We start from the raw sequence: 18,909 nt of genomic DNA on the forward strand, positions 1-18,909 counted from the left end.
TTTACATGAAAAACTTCCTAAATAAATTGGGGCAAAAACCATAAGTAAGAGTAAAAGAATTCATTTTGAGAAAAAAATTTAGGAGTTACAATATCTCTCTTACATAAGGAGAAACTCTCTATTTTTCTCTCTCTCTTATTTGAATTTGGAGATGCAGATAAACTCTGTAGCCTGCTCCTTTTACAGGCAAATTGGTTTCGATTTGTCGACAAAGGTGGCTGAGGAATTTCTTCATTTTCGGTGCCATAAATTTTTCTTTTTGTTATAAGTTGCGGATCCACCTTTCTATGGCACAAATTTTGCCTTCTTTTGTCAAAATTTGTGGCTGCATCCAACAAAAGATGTATAACTTTTGTGTCTTCTCTTTGCTCCTTATTTTACACTTTTTGCTTCCTCGCAATGAGCAGCTGACAATGCAACGTATACTAGAAGGTGATATGTACCCTCTGATATTTATCATGTCGTTATAAGCGAGTATGTTTTACCTCTAAAGATCATTATCAGGTAGCTAAAAGAATCTTAGATATGGTAAAGGAACTTTTGATGTTTTCTTGGAATCTGGAAGGTGGAGCAATAAGGTTGTTATCTCGTCTTTGATGATTCAGAATTGTGTTGGATATTTATAGAAGAAAATCATTCACTGGTGTGTTGTCCTTGGCTACTTAAGCTAGCAGCTATAAACATATCTTACACTATGAAGTTACACTACGTACCACAGAAATTAAATGGCACTAACTGATATTATGGGCAGTTTTGTTCAAAATATTGTTGTTACTAGCAATCTCTCTCAGAAAAGATTAATACTATGAATAATCCTGTTGATATATTGACCCAACCTCTCTCTATTGCTAAGTTCGGTATTATTTGAACTCGATTTATACATGCCACACTTATGTCCTTCACGGCTTATATGGAGATAGTAGGGAGTTACCTAGGTTATCGTGAGGTGTCTTTGTGGAGAAGTCCAAGAGAAAATAAAGAAATTGTTATTTGCGCCTCTGGAATTCTATGGCTTAAATTCATTTGATTATCTATATTTTCAGAGAGATGGTAGAGATTTTGTGCAGAATTTTTGTAGAGGCTCAGCTGACGATACCATTATAGGCTTGGAAGATATAGTACATAAATTAATGAGGCTCGCATGATTTTGGATGATATTTCAATTCATCTAGAAGGTATATGTGTCAAGAGTTGACGAATGCTTATTTTCTGGCATCTGACATCACAACAGAATGTATCGGCTAGAGGTCTTCATCGTGAATGTTAAGATTGCAGACATGAAGCTAACTCTTTGTCATAGTTAAATTTACAGTGTGTACTTAGCATCTGGGAAATTCTTAACGAGTCGTCTACCTAATCTGGCATCAACGGGTTGTGATATATAATATATTGCCCCTGTTTTGATGTAATTATACAGCTCTAAGTGAAGATAGAAATACCAAACCGCACAGCAAAGTTTTCATCATCTTAGTTATCGCTCTTGACTCTTGGGTTGCAATGTACAGGAGAAATCACTGCGGGATCAGAACAAAGCGCTGGAGAAAGAGGTAATTAGCATGATTAGTCGCCCTTCTACCATTGTCTTTAAAGTTACAGTTTGTAATAGAACATCTATTTTTGTTTGCAGTTCTTAGAAAAGTCCAAGGCCAAAGCTCAGGCTCAACAAGCACACTGGGAGCAGCAGCAAAACCAGCAGCAGACAAGCTCCTCCTCACCTTCCTCTTTCCTGATACCTGAAAATCTTCCAACTCTCAACATGGGGTATCCTCTAACTTAACACTAGTCTCATCTTACGAAATTTTACACTTACTTGCGTGTGATCACATATATACATAAAACTTTCCAGACAGTTTCCCGTACATAAAACTTTCCAGACAGTTTCCCGTGTTACTATAAAATGAAAAGGAACTTGCTGCTACGATAACTATACATTGTTATTGGATGACTCAAATAACTATTCTTACTAGAGTTCGGATCCTGAGTCAAATGGGACTCCTGCTTGGTCTATATTTTGGATCAATGTGTCCTATGAATAGCCCTTCTTGTAGCTCTGTACATTGTGTTCTACTCTTGTTTAATTTCTCTACAACTCCTGGAGTTTTCTTAGACAGGCTATATGTGAGAGTAGGGTGTATTTGGGTAAGTAGCTGAGAGGTCTTCATCAGTTCTGTATTCCCCTTGGTTTGTTAAGGAAAGCCAACATACCTCCAGTAATTGTATCTCTGTGTTTTTCTTTCTCGATTTCTTTTGTGCATGCGTGGTGGTTTTTTGTCTGTCATGGGGATTTGTCATGACATATAGAGCCGATAATGTTAACTCAGAGCCGTGTTCATCCATTTGATGCAGTACGTACCAGGCACGAAATAATGAGGAAGACGAGGAAGCAGCCCATCCTCAAGTGCGATTAGGCAGCAGCTTGCTGCCTCCATGGATGGTTCGCCATTTGAACGGTTAGAACTTCCTCAGAGAAACAGCATTTTTCTAACAGTCATAAAAAAAATATATGGTGTTAGCTGTAACACAAGAAAGCACGGCAGTTTCCACAATTCGTGTAAATAAATTGTGTTATATGTATCACTGGTGTGTGTGCCTCAATCTCTGACAAAAATGTTCTGGGATTTGAGTTCAAATGTAATTTTATCCTGTAATGCTTTTCTCATTCGGTTTGACTGCTAGAACTGTTGGGGGTGAAAGTATTTTCTGCGCGTAATAATATTACCCTTTTCTTACGTACATAAAAAGCACAGACGATCAGATCTAATGTTTGTATTATATCTGCATCATAGTACTTCCGTGATGAATATATGTACATTGAAGGTTCGGTTGAACCGTGTAGATTATACAAGTACAAAACGATAATTAGTCGCTCAAACCATCTAAATTACTATTAGGTCTTCTATTCTTTTAAGATGTTTCAAATTTACCCTACTCTTATAACTTGCTTCAAACTGGTTCCTCCGGTCAAGGGCAGCAATAGAAAGTTATAAAACCCGGGGGGGGTCTAATATCAACTATAATGATTTGAGGGATTAATTTTATAATACTAAAGATGTAAGGGAGGACGTTGAAAAAACCTCAATTTGGAATACACGCATCGTATGTATGCGAGCGTCGTAACAGGGAAATATAGCCTTAATGGTATTTTTCCTTTGTAGAAAATTCTAATCCAATTTTTTAAAGTAGAGACAAATATACAATTAATTATAAAGACCAAATCTATTTATATAGTCCACAGTCTTCTCCATGCGGACAAAGGAGGAATTTTCAAAACAATCTTTGTTTATACTTTTAATCTCAAAAAAAGATCCGTTTTCAACTTATTTTCAGAAACCGACCTGGTTTTAGCCTCAGCGCTGAAACCAGATCGGTTTTTGAAGAAAAAAAAATTCAAAACTTCACGGGAGTTGAATTCCTGTGAAGTTTAGTAAGCTTTACTAAACTTCACGGGGGTTCAACTCCCGTGAAGTTTCATAGTTCAATTTTTTTTTTTGAACTATGAAACTTCACGGTAGTTGAACTCCCGTGAAGTTTAGTAAAGCTTACCAATTTTTTTTTTTGAACTATGAAACTTCACGGTAGTTGAACTCCCGTGAAGTTTAGTAAAGCTTACTAAACTTCACGGGAGTTCAACTTCCGTGAAGCTTCGGATTTTTTTTTCAGAAACGAACCTGGTTTCAGCGCTGAGGCTGAAACCAGGTCGGTTTCTGAAAATAAGTTGAAAATGTGTCTTTTTTTGGTATTAAAAGTCCAAAGAAGGCTGTTTTGAAAATTTGTCCTGCTGACAAATTCTCACCACCAACCCCGCCTTTGTTTGTTTATTTCCTTTATTGATTTATTTTCATATTTGTTTTATTATAAATACCGACTTCTTTGCTCCAAAAATTTGACTCGAGAACGTCAGTGGGAACGCAGAAAGCTCTCTCCTTTATTTTTCTTTACAGAAATCTGAGGTTCGATCTTCAGCCTTCTTCCCGAAATTCTTAATTCCAATTAATTTGTCTATTGATTCTGCTCATTTTGAATTTATCTCCATATTTTATGTATTTTTTTGGGGGGGTCAAAGATGGAAAAAATTGAGATGGGTAAGATAGAGAATTAGTTTTGGTTGTTGTTTAGGGATTTGAAAGAAGAACGAAATTCTGCGTAATCTTTCCTGAAGACCCAACCAAAAAAAAAATTAGAAATTTGTGTATATGTGTGTGTAGATTTAAGATGCTTGAATTGGCTAGAGAACCACAAGCATGGTAATTAAAGCTTCAAACTGGAATTTGAGTAATGGTGCTTTTCTGCAATTTTAATTCTATTCAAAATTGAGCTCAATGTTGTGTTATCTATTCCAACTTCACCTCATGGAAGAAGGCTAAACCGATGGGAGCAGGGCTACTAGGGACGGTTAAACGTCAATAATAGAAACTCTGAACAATCCCAACTTTATTAGGTTTTAGATCAACATATTTAGTCTTGGGCAAAAGCATAGCACTAGGATATGTCCTCGGCAGGCGACACCGCAGTTAGGAAAGTGATTCCTTTGTCAATGCCGAGTCCTCAAATAGCCACTCACAATGTTACTCTGTTAGAGAGGTATGCCTTCCACAGGTATTATCTGTAGTTTGGAAACATCACTAACTACGAGCATCGGTCATCCCACGCTCATCTCAGTTGATCCATTGATTGCTAGCTACACTGTTTTTACTGAGTTCATTAATTTGTCTGTCTATTTTGTGAAGCCCGTTGGTGGCGTTTACCTTATATTTCAAGAGAGAGACACTTAGAAGGCAGGGCATGAGATACAAATTTGGTTTTTCCTCGTGAATAAAAAATGGATCATCTGTATGTTTAAACCTTAAAGTATAAGTGTGTGTACATGTATGTGCGTGTGCGTGTGTGTGTGGGTATTCTTTAAGGTTTAATATGCCACCTTATGCAATTGCTACCGACACGAGATTGCTCACAAGATTAAGGCTCACTTATGTGTGGATCACTCATTCAGTGATGGAACTCTTGCCATCATGTAATGCGTCTACATTCTTACCAATGAGGAGAAACTGAGATGGTGTTAGAACTTGCAGATATCTGAAGTCACTTTTTTTAACAAAGATATTATGATGACATTCTGAGCTCTTGCAGATACATAACACCCATGACAAAGAAGCATGTACAAATTGATATTAGCTCAGACACCGTCTGCCCATGGTGTTTTGTGGGTAAGAAGAACCTCGAAAAGGCTATTGATATTTCAAAAGACCAATTTGATTTTGAGGTAATTCTCTTCTGGGCCTAAATTTGTCACAGTTCTGAACCTTCCCGTTCCTCCTTCAATCACAATATTCAATTACTTGCTCTTCTTTTGCTCCATTTGGTAGGTGAGATGGCATCCATTCTTTCTTGAACCTTCTGCACCGAAGGAAGGTATTAAAAAATTGGAGTTCTACTATAAGAAATTTGGAGCTGGCCAATTTGATCGGATGGCACTTCGAATGACAGAGGTTCTTCCCTAAACTATTGGTTTACGTGACAATGAATTTTATGAGAATCATGCCAGTAGATTTACTTACCCTGCGTAACTTTTCCAGATATTCCGGAGCCTTGGATTTGAATATGACACTTCTGGACTGACGTAAGTTTTATTGCATATATCTTTAGGACATAGCATGCACATGTACAAGGCAAGTCCGTAAGTAATGTTGAATATCCTACTTATTGCAGGGGGAGTACTTTAGACAGTCATAGGCTCATTACTTTTGCTGCAAAGCAAGGTTATGACAAGCAAAACGCTCTCGTAGATGAGTTGTTTCTCAACTACTTTTGTCAGGGAAAGTATATAGGTGACCGGTGAGTAAATTTTTATGAAGTTGAGAAGTAGTGGTCATGATTATATACAAATATGAACGGTTAGCTGCCTCACTCTGCCTTGATTAGTTTGTTTCCCTATTTAAAAAGGCAGTTTTTTTTATAATAAACCAATTGATGAACAGTTTGGATTTTAGTGTTGCCTCTATCTGTCTAGTGGCCTGACACCATGCTGTGATGCTCAACCTTAATATCAGGTCATGGTATTATTAACGCTCTTCTAAGACATTTTACATATGACCGGATTAATTCATACATCGATAATAATAAAAGGTAAAAGTATCTCTTAATTTTAGTTAAAGATTTTGTTCTCTCAAAAAAAAAATCTAATGCATGATTGTTGTACCATATATAATCTTGATCAAGATGCTGAGATGCTAGACAAACTAATAACGTCAAATGTGGAGAGTGTTGCCTAGTTGTAGAGGGAACAGTCATCAAAACTGTTGCTTTTTGATGCAGGCAAGTCCTGTTGGATGCTGCTGAAAAGGCCGGCGTAGAGGGGGCAGCAGAGTTTCTTGAAGATCCTAACAGGGGTCTTAAGGAGGTTTATTTTATTTTATTTATTTAGCTCTTTAAGCCATTCCTTTCTATTTTCCTATTGGCATATTTAATGGATTGATTTGTTTTGTAAAGGTTAATGAAGAATTTGAGAAGTACTCTTCACGCATCTCAGGAGTCCCATATTTTGTGGTATGAGAGGTTTCATATACCATCTAGATTCACTGAGCATTATGGTGCCATTTGTTTAGCTTTAATGTTTATATTTTCTTCTCCCCAACTTCCTCCTCTCTCTTTTTTTTCCTCCTCCAGATTAATGGGAAGCATGGGCTCAGCGGGGGCCAACCTCCCGAGGTTTTCCTGCGAGCATTTCAAGCAGTTGCAAATGACACCAATGCTGCCTGAGCGTTCTTCTCAGTGATTGTTAAATGAACAAGCAGTGTGCTATGGCAAACTTTGGGGCCTCACTTTTAATCCCTTTCCTCTTTATGCATGAATAAATTCACTAGACCGTGCCCTTGCCTCGTTGCGTTTATCTCTCCTCACACCACCACCGTTGACGTCCGCTGTGTTTCCATGCATGAATTGTTAAAGTCATATGTGACCTATTCGCGTTTAATGCGTCTGTTTGCTTGCTTGTACGCTATCCGCGTGTGTGTAAATGAATAAAATCGCTCTTATCTATATAATGTATTTGTAGCCTCAGGCATCTTGCTCGAGCTATTACATGCGAATACAGCATTTACTTCATCACTATGATACATAACCGAGTTCTGTTGCCAGAAAAAAGTTGCGAAACTAACAGTTCAACAACAACAGAGGTGCGGGTTAATCCACATTTCTACGAGAGGTGTTTGTGAATTGATTTAAGCTTTCCACAAAAACTGATTTTCAAACAGAAAACGTCTGACGATTTACGTACTGTACATGTACATCCGCTCGACTCTTTTCTTGGAGCATCACTGACGATCGCAGGCTCAAACCCTGAAAACAGAGGTATAACTAGGTGCACATCTTAATCTTAAAGAAACAAATAAATAAAATTAAGAAGCTGGGAAGAAAGAAAACTAGCTTTAACTTTGCTCCAGCTCTTCTCGAGGCTTTCATCATTTGAGCGAAAGCGTGCTTACCGTCAGCAAAACACATTATGTTGAGACCTGTAATAACGTCCAGCAGAATAATCCATGGTGCAGAGAAAATCACAACAGGCTGTTTTCAGGCTGGTAACGTTGCTGGTACTGAAATTCATGATACTTGTTGCCACTTAGGATCACGCTCTATTCTTCTGTGCGACACTTCGACTCCATGACAGCCGCAAATTAGATACGAAAGGGTCTTGTTAAAACAATTTTCAGGATGAAGTTCAACTGAATCGATTTAAGTTCAAATACTCAGAGACGCATCTTACAAGGACGCTACCAACATTATGAATCACTCCAGTAGCTATATATATGTAGGGGCCAGAAGAGATTAAAGACCCAAATGTTTTTTCATAGCTCAAATAAATGAGCACAAGAAGAAGAAAAACACCCAACAGAAGGCTGGTGAATTTAAATTTACAGTCTGGGTAAGTAATTTTTCTGTTACATATTCTGCATAAACCAAATTATTTACAGAAAAATTATGTATATTATAGTTAATCACCAAGCGCTCCAGAAAGATTTGTTCTTGGAATGCCATCAATTTGTTTCACTGAACAGCATAACCTGTAAGCAGCAAAAGGTTACGTACATTAAAAGAATAGCACGGTCGATGACAATAAAAAGATAATAGGAAGATAAAGGACAGCAGAGAGAAAAATCTCAAGTGTTCCTCTCAAACAGAAATAATAGCATGATTCTATTACCTTCAGTAAATTAGTAAGAGAACACACAAAATAAAACAGCTAAGTTATGACTTATGAGTGAAAGTTTACTGTTACATGTTTTCTGTTTAGCCGGAGTCGTATTACAAGAAGCCTAGGCACCGAAATTAATAAGAGCAAAAGCTATAATTTGGATAACAGGTGTAGTTTTCTTCTCATAAAACCACTTAAATTATACTGGTATTACTGAATTGCAATGGCCTATCTTACCTCAGCCTTCAAGTCTGCCATGAGAATTTTTCATTCAAACTCGTCAAAGAGGGGACGGTTACCTTTGTCACTTTCTCTATTCCTTCAGATTTTTGGAATAGACGGTATACTGACTTGTCAATGCATGAAAGGAATAAAAAAAGAAAGAAATTGCTAGAATCAAAGTATTATATCATCTGAATGAATTAGCATCGCAAGGGACTACCAAATCCAAATGACTTGAATTTCTGAACACAAATAAGAAAGTTGGAAGCTCCTTATATCCTTGAAGTGCAAGAGGGTACAATTCACCATTCTAAATATACAAGACATTTTAACAGAGAAGATGAGGCCATTAGACAGCTCAGCTATCAGCAACAAAAATGTAGTAGTTTTATTTTTTCCACTCTAGAGTTAACCTAGGTTTTTATTTTGTTGAAATGCAAGGAAAAAGGTCTAGATTATAAAAAAAAGTAACAAGATTAATGATAAAAATCCATGAGAGGTGTCAAAATGGCAAAACCACGTGGCTTGTTGTAAGATATATATTAGAAGTCCAATAACACTTCATTACATGCAACTATGACCTAATTTTCACAAACCTCTCCTGTTAGTTTTGGATCTACTGTATGTCTCACTTATGATTGGGGAAAAATCAATATAACCATATCACAGACTTAATGAAAAGTGACAGTAGAACTGAAAAGAATCAAAGCATATAACGGAAACAGATAGGATAAACCAGTTTACCTTCCCACAGACAGGACATGCTTCACTTCTTTCCATCCACTCATATATGCAACTCAGGTGGAAGTGGTGAGAGCACTGCATCATTATTCTTGGGTTTTCCACAGTATACTCTGCAATCCAAATCAGCTGAGATCACTGCCAGATTAAGCTCAAATTGATGGTAACAAATAACAGATCAATTTTTTGTTTGACAAAGGCAGCCTAACTTCAGCATATAACATACTAATTGTAAATAGATTCTAATTGATACTGATTGGTAAAGTTACTTTGTAGAAATCGTTAGGCATGAGGCATGATGTCTTTCATAGTATAGGAAATGTCAAAAGCAATCTGCTGTACAATTGCTCTGTTTTGTGGAAGTGTGGAACTAATATTTGCTCTATATTGCTCTGTTTAAATAAAAAAAAAGGGCTTTTTCCTAGTAACCACCTTAAAATTGGTTAATTATAAGAAAATTTCCTTTCGTTTTCAATTTATACATAAACTACCTTTAAAGTAGATTTTTGTTGCAATCAGCTACCTTTAAAGTTGACTCATTTAGTGTTTAGATCTAGTTAGACTACAACTCACATACCTTGAACTTAAACTTTTTTAAGCTTTTTTTTTCTAGTAAAATTTTGATTGAGAGGTGGTTGATTGCTAAAAAAAAGGACACTTTAAAGGTGGTTTACGTATAAATTGAAAATGAAAGGTTGTTTCCATACAATTACCCTATTTTTAAGGTGGCTTCTAGGAAAAACCCCTAAAAAACTAATTTCTTCAGGAAGTATATAATTTCAGTTAATAGTTATTTAATGTTCTTAATTGTATTTCACTATTAATTTTCATGAAGTATTTTTTTTCCGGAACCTGCACAGCATGTGCGGGGAATATTAGTAAATCAAAGCCATGAGCTTACATGTAAGGAAATAGCCATAACTGACATGGATACACAAAAATATGAAAAAATCTTGACTGCAGATAAGACACCAACAGTATACAATTTCCTAGTGTTTGTTTCTAACATCAATACAACGCTTGCAATAACTGTTAAGTTTGCTAAGCACTCTCATACTTTTGTAGAGTACATGGTACTTTCTCATGTCATGTTTTCAAAGTAGTCGTTATCATTATACACATTGCCTGTCTAACCTAGAAAAGTGATGAAACATAGAAAATAAGGCTAGTGTCCCTCTAGATGCTCGATGCAGGATACTGTTCAAACCTGAACCCAACAAACTGATAAAAAGATAAAAAACAATTTTGGTAGTATACCTTCAAGGCATGTTGGACACACATCTTCATCTTCAGATGACGAAAAGATGTACATGGCTCCACTAGTAACTTCCTGGGATGGGAACTTCAGAGAGGACTCAGAAAGACATAATTTGGAGAGCTTGTCATTATCAGACGCATTCAGCTTGTTTCCAATGCCTAAATATTCAGTGGTACTGTTTCTTCCCCGGAGTCTTTCAGTTTCCTCATGTACATGGCTTGAAGCCTTTTCACCCCTTGATATGAGCCCTGTGTGCTGACAGTTTGACCTGGAGCATCTAGGATCATCATAAGCTAAAGGCCTCGGAGGAGGACGATATGAATCTGATATAGACCTATCTTCAGCTACACCAGATCGTGAAGTTGTCTCTTGCACAGATGAAGAGGTATCACTCACATACGCTCTCTGGAACAGCACATAATACTGCAAAAATAGAGAGAAATGCATTGGCAGTTGTAGTATAATTTTCAACAAACTATAAATACACCTGTTACTGAAAATCATTTTCAAAGTACATAGATTTTGTAAAATTTTCTTTTCTTTTCCAAACCATAACATATTAAAAGAATTATGAAACCTTTAAATCATATATAAGAAACAAAACACCGTTATCATAACAAGAACAGAAGACATTTATATTAGTTATATATAAAGGCATTTAAATTAGTTATATATAACTGTAAAACAATCGCAAACAATAACAAAAAGCTAAGGATTGTAGAGCAACTACCTCACACCATTATCAGTAGAAAATAAATGGTCGCAACAGACAATTTCAACTATGCATGATTACGTGCAAGTTTGAAGATTTTCCAAAATCTTTAATCTGTGATCAAAGTAGCAGTTTTTAAAAGCATCAAGGAAAAAAGCTCTCCTACCTAGAAAGTCATAAATTCTTTAACCAATAAAAAAAACTATGTTCTGTTTTGGAAACCTGACCACTGATATTAAAGCGCAAGTTATACTTAAATAGACATATTAGCTTCTATATTTTAAGGAGCTGAAAGCTGAACCTTCAGGACAAGCAATGACAAAAAAGAGGTTTGAGGCCATCCATGCATAACTTAACAGGGAAAAAGGGGTTAATTCACAATTGGTTCGTGACCCGTGATAGAATCACCATCACCACTTATATCTTCTCAGTAATATAGATCAATAGGGAAAAACAATTCTAAATTGAGAAGATTATGTGAAGCAATGATAGATTAAGTAATTATAGCTTCATTGTCAATTAAACAACAACTATCAATGTCAATGCGCTGTTAAGGAAACTCTGGGTTAAACAGGGGATGCAATAAAACCTACAAGATTATCAGAAGGCAAGACAGTCTATCTCCCTGTGCTCTTGTAACTAAAGGAGCTAGTCGCAACCGACAAAATCTTCTAAAATACCAAGAGAGTCTAAAAGAGTTTAGACATGACTGAGATTAGCAAATGCTCAATGATAAGCAGTGAATGTGCGTGTGTAGTGTGCATTTGTGTGTCTGAGTATGAGGAGATGACTAAGGTAACAATTGAAAGACAAAAACAAAAAACATTTTGATTGAACTACACTAATATTTGCTGATGTCCATTTTCAGGATGGCAAGCTGAGACTCCAAATCCCCATCCTCTGAGAGCCATCCAACTCATTAGCAAAACTTCTACCCTATACTATAATCAACTATATTTGAAGCATAAACTAAAAATGTTAATAATGTGCAACTTTTCATCCAAGATCCGACCGTTAGAGGAACAATTACTCACATAGGTATGAATGTGCTATTAATTTAATAATTGGATGGACAAATGAGTTTAAAAACTTTTGATGATATCTGTGGTAAAGCATGCTCTTCTTCTATATCCACTAATCCACACAATGTAGAGGGGGAGGAGGTGACAGTCATAGTATGACTTGGGACATATACTGGCTCAAAGGAGAAACCTCCTAAAAACAGACAGAGTTTCCCGATAAGTTTTAATTGCCAATATTATGCATAATGACAACCGTAAAGAAAGTGGCTCAGGCAATCTTAGACAAAGTGATCTACACAACCTAGAACCAAAATATGTTCAAACTCTATGGGGACCTTCTGTATAATCCATTTAATATTAACCGACCCTAAGTGGAATGGAAATGAACACATGACACGAGCGTGACACGGATATGTGACACAAGTATGCCACGGATACAGGATACGAGGCATGACATTTCTTTTTTTCATATTCATTTTGTATCCATATATGTTTTGTTGTACCCGATTCATATCCTTATTCTTTCGGCATATATGGATATGTTTTTTTATCGAGACATATATGTATTCAAATCCGTATTTGTATCCGTGATTAGCAACTGGATACATAAATGAAAAGAACCATACCTGATCCGTATCCGATCCATTTGCACCCCTACCTACCATATATTCTATGACTTCATGAAACGAAACATATTTAGATATTCACTTTGAATCAAAATAACTAGCTATACATTTGCACTTATCATAGTCGTGTACCAACCAGTAGAATTTCCCCCCATCTTTAGTGTATACTTGAAAGTAGGTACCTTATGTATCAAACAAGTCATGTGAGCAAAAAAAAAAGTGCTTTAAGTATGGTACACGTGTCCAAGAAGTACGGAAACAAGCGTCCTAAAGTAAGATCTGTATCGTTTTGGCGAAAACACGAGTAAGTAGTCAACATGTACCCGAGAAAGTGTAGCGCCTGGCGCACCAGTTGGCGCACCCGACACAGATGCAGTTGCGCAACAAAGAACTCATGCTATGTGCATGGCCTAACACTGTGAGAATAGAATCAGTTCTTTCATACTGGAAATGACGGGCATTGAGGATCATCCCCTTCAAATTTGGTGTCGCATGAAATGCGGGTTAAGATACGTAGGACGCGTGCATTTGCATGCTTGCGGTAAATATTCTAAATCAAGCAAAGGTCCGAAATAGAAGGTTACCCTGCCGCTCCTCTTATTCCTCTCTATACAACATCAAAAAAATCTACATTTCATACTGAAAATAGAACGCTCACCAACTGCTGGGTCAGCGCCGAGCAGACGCAATTCCTCAACACCGGAGGTTCAGGGCTTTGCCGGTCATGGTCATCATCGTCCTCATCGTCCGCATGAAAACAGCTAAAGGCGCAACCCATTCGCCCCAAAAAAGAACCGCCCTAGAGCCTATCTAGGGTTTTCGTGATCCCCCCCACCTACTCAATAGAAAACAAGCGGAATCGATTAGCTGAGCAGACGAACGCGACGTCGAAGGGGCTTTTCTAGGGTTTTTGATTGTATGTGCTCTATGAATCGAGAAGGTGCGCGCAGATAAATATCTTAACGGAGAATCACTAAAAGATCTCTGTCTGAGGATCTAGCAAATAAAAACAAAAGGAGGAGAAGGAGAGCAAAATTTAGGAGGGGAGGGGGCGGAAAAAAAAAACAACCTTTTGAAATGAAAATCCAGCGGGGGGGTGAGTGAATCGAGCGAAGAAATCGGGCGGATTCACTCGAGATCGCTAGAAAAGGGGGGAGAAAGAGCGGGGAGTAAATATTTATAGGAGAGATTTGGTGGCGATCACAGCGAGAACAAAAGAATGCGATGACATTTTTATTTTTATTCCTCTGCAACCAACAATTAGCGCTCTATTAGCAGTCGCTGGTCAGTCGTGCTTTATATTAACTACTGCTACTGCTGATTAAATGCTTTTTTTTTCGATATTAGTCCTTGAACAACTCCCCGTACATTGGAAATTTCGCTCAGGAACTGATTCGAATTATGAAGGGTTTAAGGGACTAATGCCCAGGAAAAAGACCCTTCGTTACTAGATTAGGAAAAGAGATAATCTTAAGGAAGATTTTTAGTATTTGCGCTCTTTTATAAGGGATGGGAGGGTGTGATTGGATTGGATTTGGAGCGTGGGAGTACGTAATAGGGGTTGTTTGGTTCACATGAAATAGGCTTATAACGGTAAATATAGTAAAAATTTATATTTATAGTGTTTGGTTTACGATAAGATAGTTGGCTATGGTAATTGGATTTAGTTTTTGTACAAGTAAGATGTAGAATTTGTTGTGGCCAAATGGCCGCAACAAATGTTGAAAGTTTGCATTAACCAAAAAACTAAAACCCTGTTAGCAAATTACATAAATCTACCCCAAAATTGTTGACATTTTTCCATTTTCAGATAAACAAACACTTCATTGCAATGGATATGCATTACCCACTACAAAAAATTGCCAATCTAACGACTTTTGCAGCTAACCAAACATTAGATTTTAGTTTTAAAATACATTCGCCACAACAAAAAATATACATATCCAAATGAGGAATTTGATGTTTATTTCATACAATAACTATTGAGTTCGTGATGACTCAAATCAGTTGAGAAGCATGATTGGATTTGGACTCTAATTAGAAATAGTTATATTATCCTAATTAGGATTGGGTTGAATGAATTAATTGAATTGGGAAATCGAATTAGGATTCAAGTTAGAGTTCTAATAGGATTGAGCAAAATCAATCTCTATATATATTGTATCAATCAATGGGTTTAACAACAAGAAAACAGAGAGATATCATCTATATTCCACCATTGTTAGGGGTGTGTAGTTTCAATCTCTTGTAATCTATTCTCAAAAGAAATAAGATCTCCCCCTTCTCCCCGTGGACGTACACGGATCATCTTGATTGCGTAGAACCATGTTAAATCTTGTTGTTTGCTGTTTGTATTGATTGTTTGGTAGATTTGGGGTTTCTTGATTGTTTAAGTTTTATCTTTCACGGCTTGCATACTCTAACAATTGGTATCAGAGCTACTATGGCGACCAAGACGACAACGACCATGTTCTAGGTGGAGAAATTTAACAGCAAGTCGAATTTTCTCTTGTGGAAGATGCGCGTCACGACGTTACCCGTGAAGGAAGGGGTCCACCGATCCCTAGACGGTTTTGAGAAGAAACCATCCACTTTTAGTTTTGGGTATCAAAGTTAAACAAACATGTAAACTCTAGGGCGTCAAATTAAAAAGATGTAAATTTAAGGATAACAAAGTTTTGAAATATGTAAATTTTGGGTATCAAAATGTCAGAAAACCTTTGGGGTATCAAAATTTAAAAAGCCATACGTAAACTTTACAGTAACAAATTGCAAATAACCTTAGTATCCTCTCACACTCTTAACTTTTAGACCTTAACAATCATAATTTACGTTTATGAGATATACGATTTGACTTTGCCTAATTTATCGATGGTTATTCTTATTGCTGGATTTAAATATTCTATATTTTCTTATTATGGAATTTGTTATGTCAACTAATAATAGCTTTTATTTAGTAGATCCTACAATTATAATTTATTTATATAATTTCACGCAAACAAATATCTTTTATTGTGTGTTAATGTTATTGATCCTTGTAACAAATTTATCCTTGACAACCAAAAATGTGGATCGTTTACTATCAGAACATCATGGTCATGGGTCCCTCTAATCTGAGTCATACATGGGTCCTGTAAATTACTAAAAATATCTTCTGGCCGAAAGTTCATTCTGCAGTTTTGTACTAATCACGGCCGCTCTTACTCATCAGTATTATTTAGTCATCTTTTCCCCCTTTCTCTTTAACGTCAGAATAAGAGGTGGGCCCTTCTCATTTTGTTGTTATAAATGATAATGGTACAGATTAAGTTACCTAAAGTGCACGCAAGAATCTTTAAAAAAAACCAAAAATCTTTATCAAAATTATCCGCGTTGAAAGACTTCAGCCAATCTTTGTTATCTACAAACAATAGTATATAATCCCATTGATAAATATTCATCATACAACATGAGCCCAGATGCTTAGCTTATTTACTCCTCCATACTTAAAGGATGGTCTAAAAATTATATATTTCGCTTAGAATACTTTAGAATAGGCTTTCGAAGGATTGCTATAGGGTGATGGACATGAGATAAATATTGAACAGATAAAATCCATGATATCAGATTGCAGAAATCAGGAATATGTATAGAATACTGGGCATTATATGAGATAATTTCATACATAACATAATATTGTAATATGAAATCTAACATATTACTTAATTTTAAACATAACAATTTGCATCGAGATATATGCTTAAGATTTTTGAGAGCCGATAATGCAAAATTTTTGGAGAAGAATTGCTGCTTTTGTGGGTTTTAGATGTTTCGATTTTGTTTCCCAAACATGATTCAAACCCGAGCCCACAATCAAATTAAAAATGACACAATTATTTTGATATTTTCAAAGGGATATATCAACCATATTTTTTATATCGGTCAATTTATCAAAACAATCACCAAATAAAAGAAAACAATATAAAACTTTATCGAGATAAAGTCTTTAACCCGATATATCGACCGATATAACAATATATCAACTGATGTTTAATACAATACCTATAAGAGCAAATATGTGAAAATTATTAATATTAGTTCATTGATTTTAAATAACCAATAATTCTATGTTATTCCCTCAAAATTTTGAAATTGCTCATAATTTTAGGGTCTAATATTAAATTATTAAAATTTTAAGGGACAAATTATAAATATGTCATATTTAAAAGAAGAGTTATTTTTTAAAAAAAACCGTCACAACCATGAGGATTGTCTCAAAAGCCAACTCAACTGATTTAATTTAATAAATCCCCTTATTATGGGGGTGTTATAGATAACCCCTCTCAATTTTGGTGCTATTTTAGAAAAAACTCCTTAATTATAGCGTGTCTCATAAAAACTCCTATAATCCTTCACACTTCTATCAATAGACCCCCTTGATATAGTTACTTCAATATGTGATTTGGACAAAATACCCTCTTGAAGAGAGCCATTTTAGTTAAAACGAAACGCTCAACTGGTTATAAAAGGATAACAACCAATTTGCAATTCTTTTCCCCTCTATATTACCTCTGTTTCTTTTTTCTGGCAAAAACCAATGTAATTCTTTTATGGTTGAGGGATATTTTGATCTTTCCAAGTCAAGTACTTGTCACATAATAGATAAGACTTAATGATATTAGTTTTTAGAGGTTAGGATTCAGTGAGAAATTTTTACAGGGGTTAAATCAAAAATTTTACGTTGAGATAGATCACCTACAAAACACTCAAATCTTGACGTATGCGCCCCATAGTTGAGGAGGAGTTTTTAAAATTAACATTTAACCAAAAGCACAACTTAAGGCACATGTGACATTAATTTTATAAAAGTGGAGTCTATAGCAAGACCATCACTCAATGAATTGATTTGGTTTATTTCTCATTAAATTTATTTTATACGTCAATTCTGAAAATCTTTTGCTATAAAAATCTCTAAGAGAAACTTAATCTTTATTTGGGATGGGTATGTGTTCCTTCTGATTCCCCTAGTCTTTCATGATTTATAATAAATTATTGGATAAAGTAAATTAAGTTGTCATTTTATATTACTCGCCTTCTTATAAGTTTATGAAGCTCATAGTTCGGATATGAGTATTGTTGCGAAAATTGTATTCTTCTAATCCCTTAACATAACTTTTTGGATATTGTTTGACATTAGATGTATATGAATTATTTTTTTAAAATACAATCAATATGAGTGCAAAATATGTATAAATCATTCTCAAAGTATACTTTATAAATTTTAGAAACTAGAGAGAAATCATTTTGATGGATAAATTAATAGTTATTGAGATGTAAAAAGAGTACAATATCATATTTTGGAATTGATCACATAGTTTATGTTTTCGTTCTTGATTGAATTTGTACATTATAACTTAGAAATTTCTAGAAAAAAGTTCTTGAATATATATAATACTCAGTCGTTGGATAAACAATCGGTGGAAGTAAACAATAGGTGAAAGTGATTTTTTATAACTAAACAAAATCTTTAATGATTGGATAAAACCTACAATTTTCTTTGATGAATTCAAGAATTTATTTTCTTCATTAATAATAATAGTTTTTTTTTTCATATTGGTTCCTTACATCATTAATATTTTGAAATTATACATTCAAATTACTAATTAATCTTAAATCAATAATATTTTAAGGCTTTAAACATCACTATTTCTCTGGAAGACAAAATATTAAATCTAACAAGATTTTAGACATGGAAATATAAAAAATATTAACATAGTATGATAATTATAACTTTTCTATAACCATGTTATAGTAAATAAATAAACTTAAAGTAAATAATTAAATTATTTGTCCACGTACAGTGCACGTGCATTCCACCTAATAATCAATAAAATGACAAGGATTAAAACTGAACTTAGTAAATTAACATGCATCAAGACGATGAGGAAGATCATGACGATTACTAAATAGATCCAAACAAAAGAATTTCATTCATTGTGTAATCCACAAGTTTGAAGAAAAGGTTTGTGACTCTTCACTACATTTTGGTGGATTAAAAAAAAAAATTCTATAACTTTGTTGGATCGATTTAAGACGTATTATGTAGAAGCTTGATCCTAATTACATGCATGGCCCGTATTTGAATTAATATTCTAACGTAA

General features: G+C 35.2%; 3 protein-coding genes across 3 annotated transcripts in view; 2 read left to right on the plus strand and 1 right to left on the minus strand.

The window, feature by feature from the left end:
• LOC109845154 (MADS-box transcription factor 14-like) overlaps positions 1 to 2,729 on the plus strand; it is a 28,913-nt gene extending 26,184 nt beyond the window's left edge. The window contains exons 7-9 of the mRNA XM_020414367.1: positions 1,506 to 1,547; positions 1,628 to 1,761; positions 2,347 to 2,729. Of these exons, the coding sequence (XP_020269956.1) occupies positions 1,506 to 1,547; positions 1,628 to 1,761; positions 2,347 to 2,455 (285 nt within the window). The 3' untranslated portion in view covers positions 2,456 to 2,729. The remainder of the gene's footprint in view (positions 1 to 1,505; positions 1,548 to 1,627; positions 1,762 to 2,346) is intronic.
• Positions 3,843 to 7,086, plus strand: LOC109844958 (uncharacterized protein YwbO). The gene is made up of 8 exons (XM_020414145.1): positions 3,843 to 3,950; positions 5,128 to 5,260; positions 5,364 to 5,486; positions 5,574 to 5,617; positions 5,707 to 5,832; positions 6,313 to 6,397; positions 6,487 to 6,543; positions 6,664 to 7,086. The coding sequence occupies exons 2-8, from the start codon at positions 5,141 to 5,143 to the stop codon at positions 6,754 to 6,756; spliced, it is 648 nt and encodes a 215-aa protein (XP_020269734.1). The 5' UTR covers positions 3,843 to 3,950; positions 5,128 to 5,140; the 3' UTR covers positions 6,757 to 7,086.
• Positions 7,822 to 14,023, minus strand: LOC109844957 (E3 ubiquitin-protein ligase At3g02290-like). Its single transcript, XM_020414144.1, has 5 exons — positions 13,839 to 14,023; positions 13,428 to 13,604; positions 10,409 to 10,832; positions 9,155 to 9,264; positions 7,822 to 8,057 (listed from the first exon to the last, which is right to left on the minus strand). The coding sequence occupies exons 2-5, from the start codon at positions 13,545 to 13,547 to the stop codon at positions 8,031 to 8,033; spliced, it is 681 nt and encodes a 226-aa protein (XP_020269733.1). The 5' UTR covers positions 13,548 to 13,604; positions 13,839 to 14,023; the 3' UTR covers positions 7,822 to 8,030.

Source organism: Asparagus officinalis, chromosome 6, assembly GCF_001876935.1.
Source record: "Asparagus officinalis chromosome 6, Aspof.V1, whole genome shotgun sequence".
Taxonomy (NCBI): Eukaryota; Viridiplantae; Streptophyta; class Magnoliopsida; order Asparagales; family Asparagaceae; genus Asparagus; species Asparagus officinalis.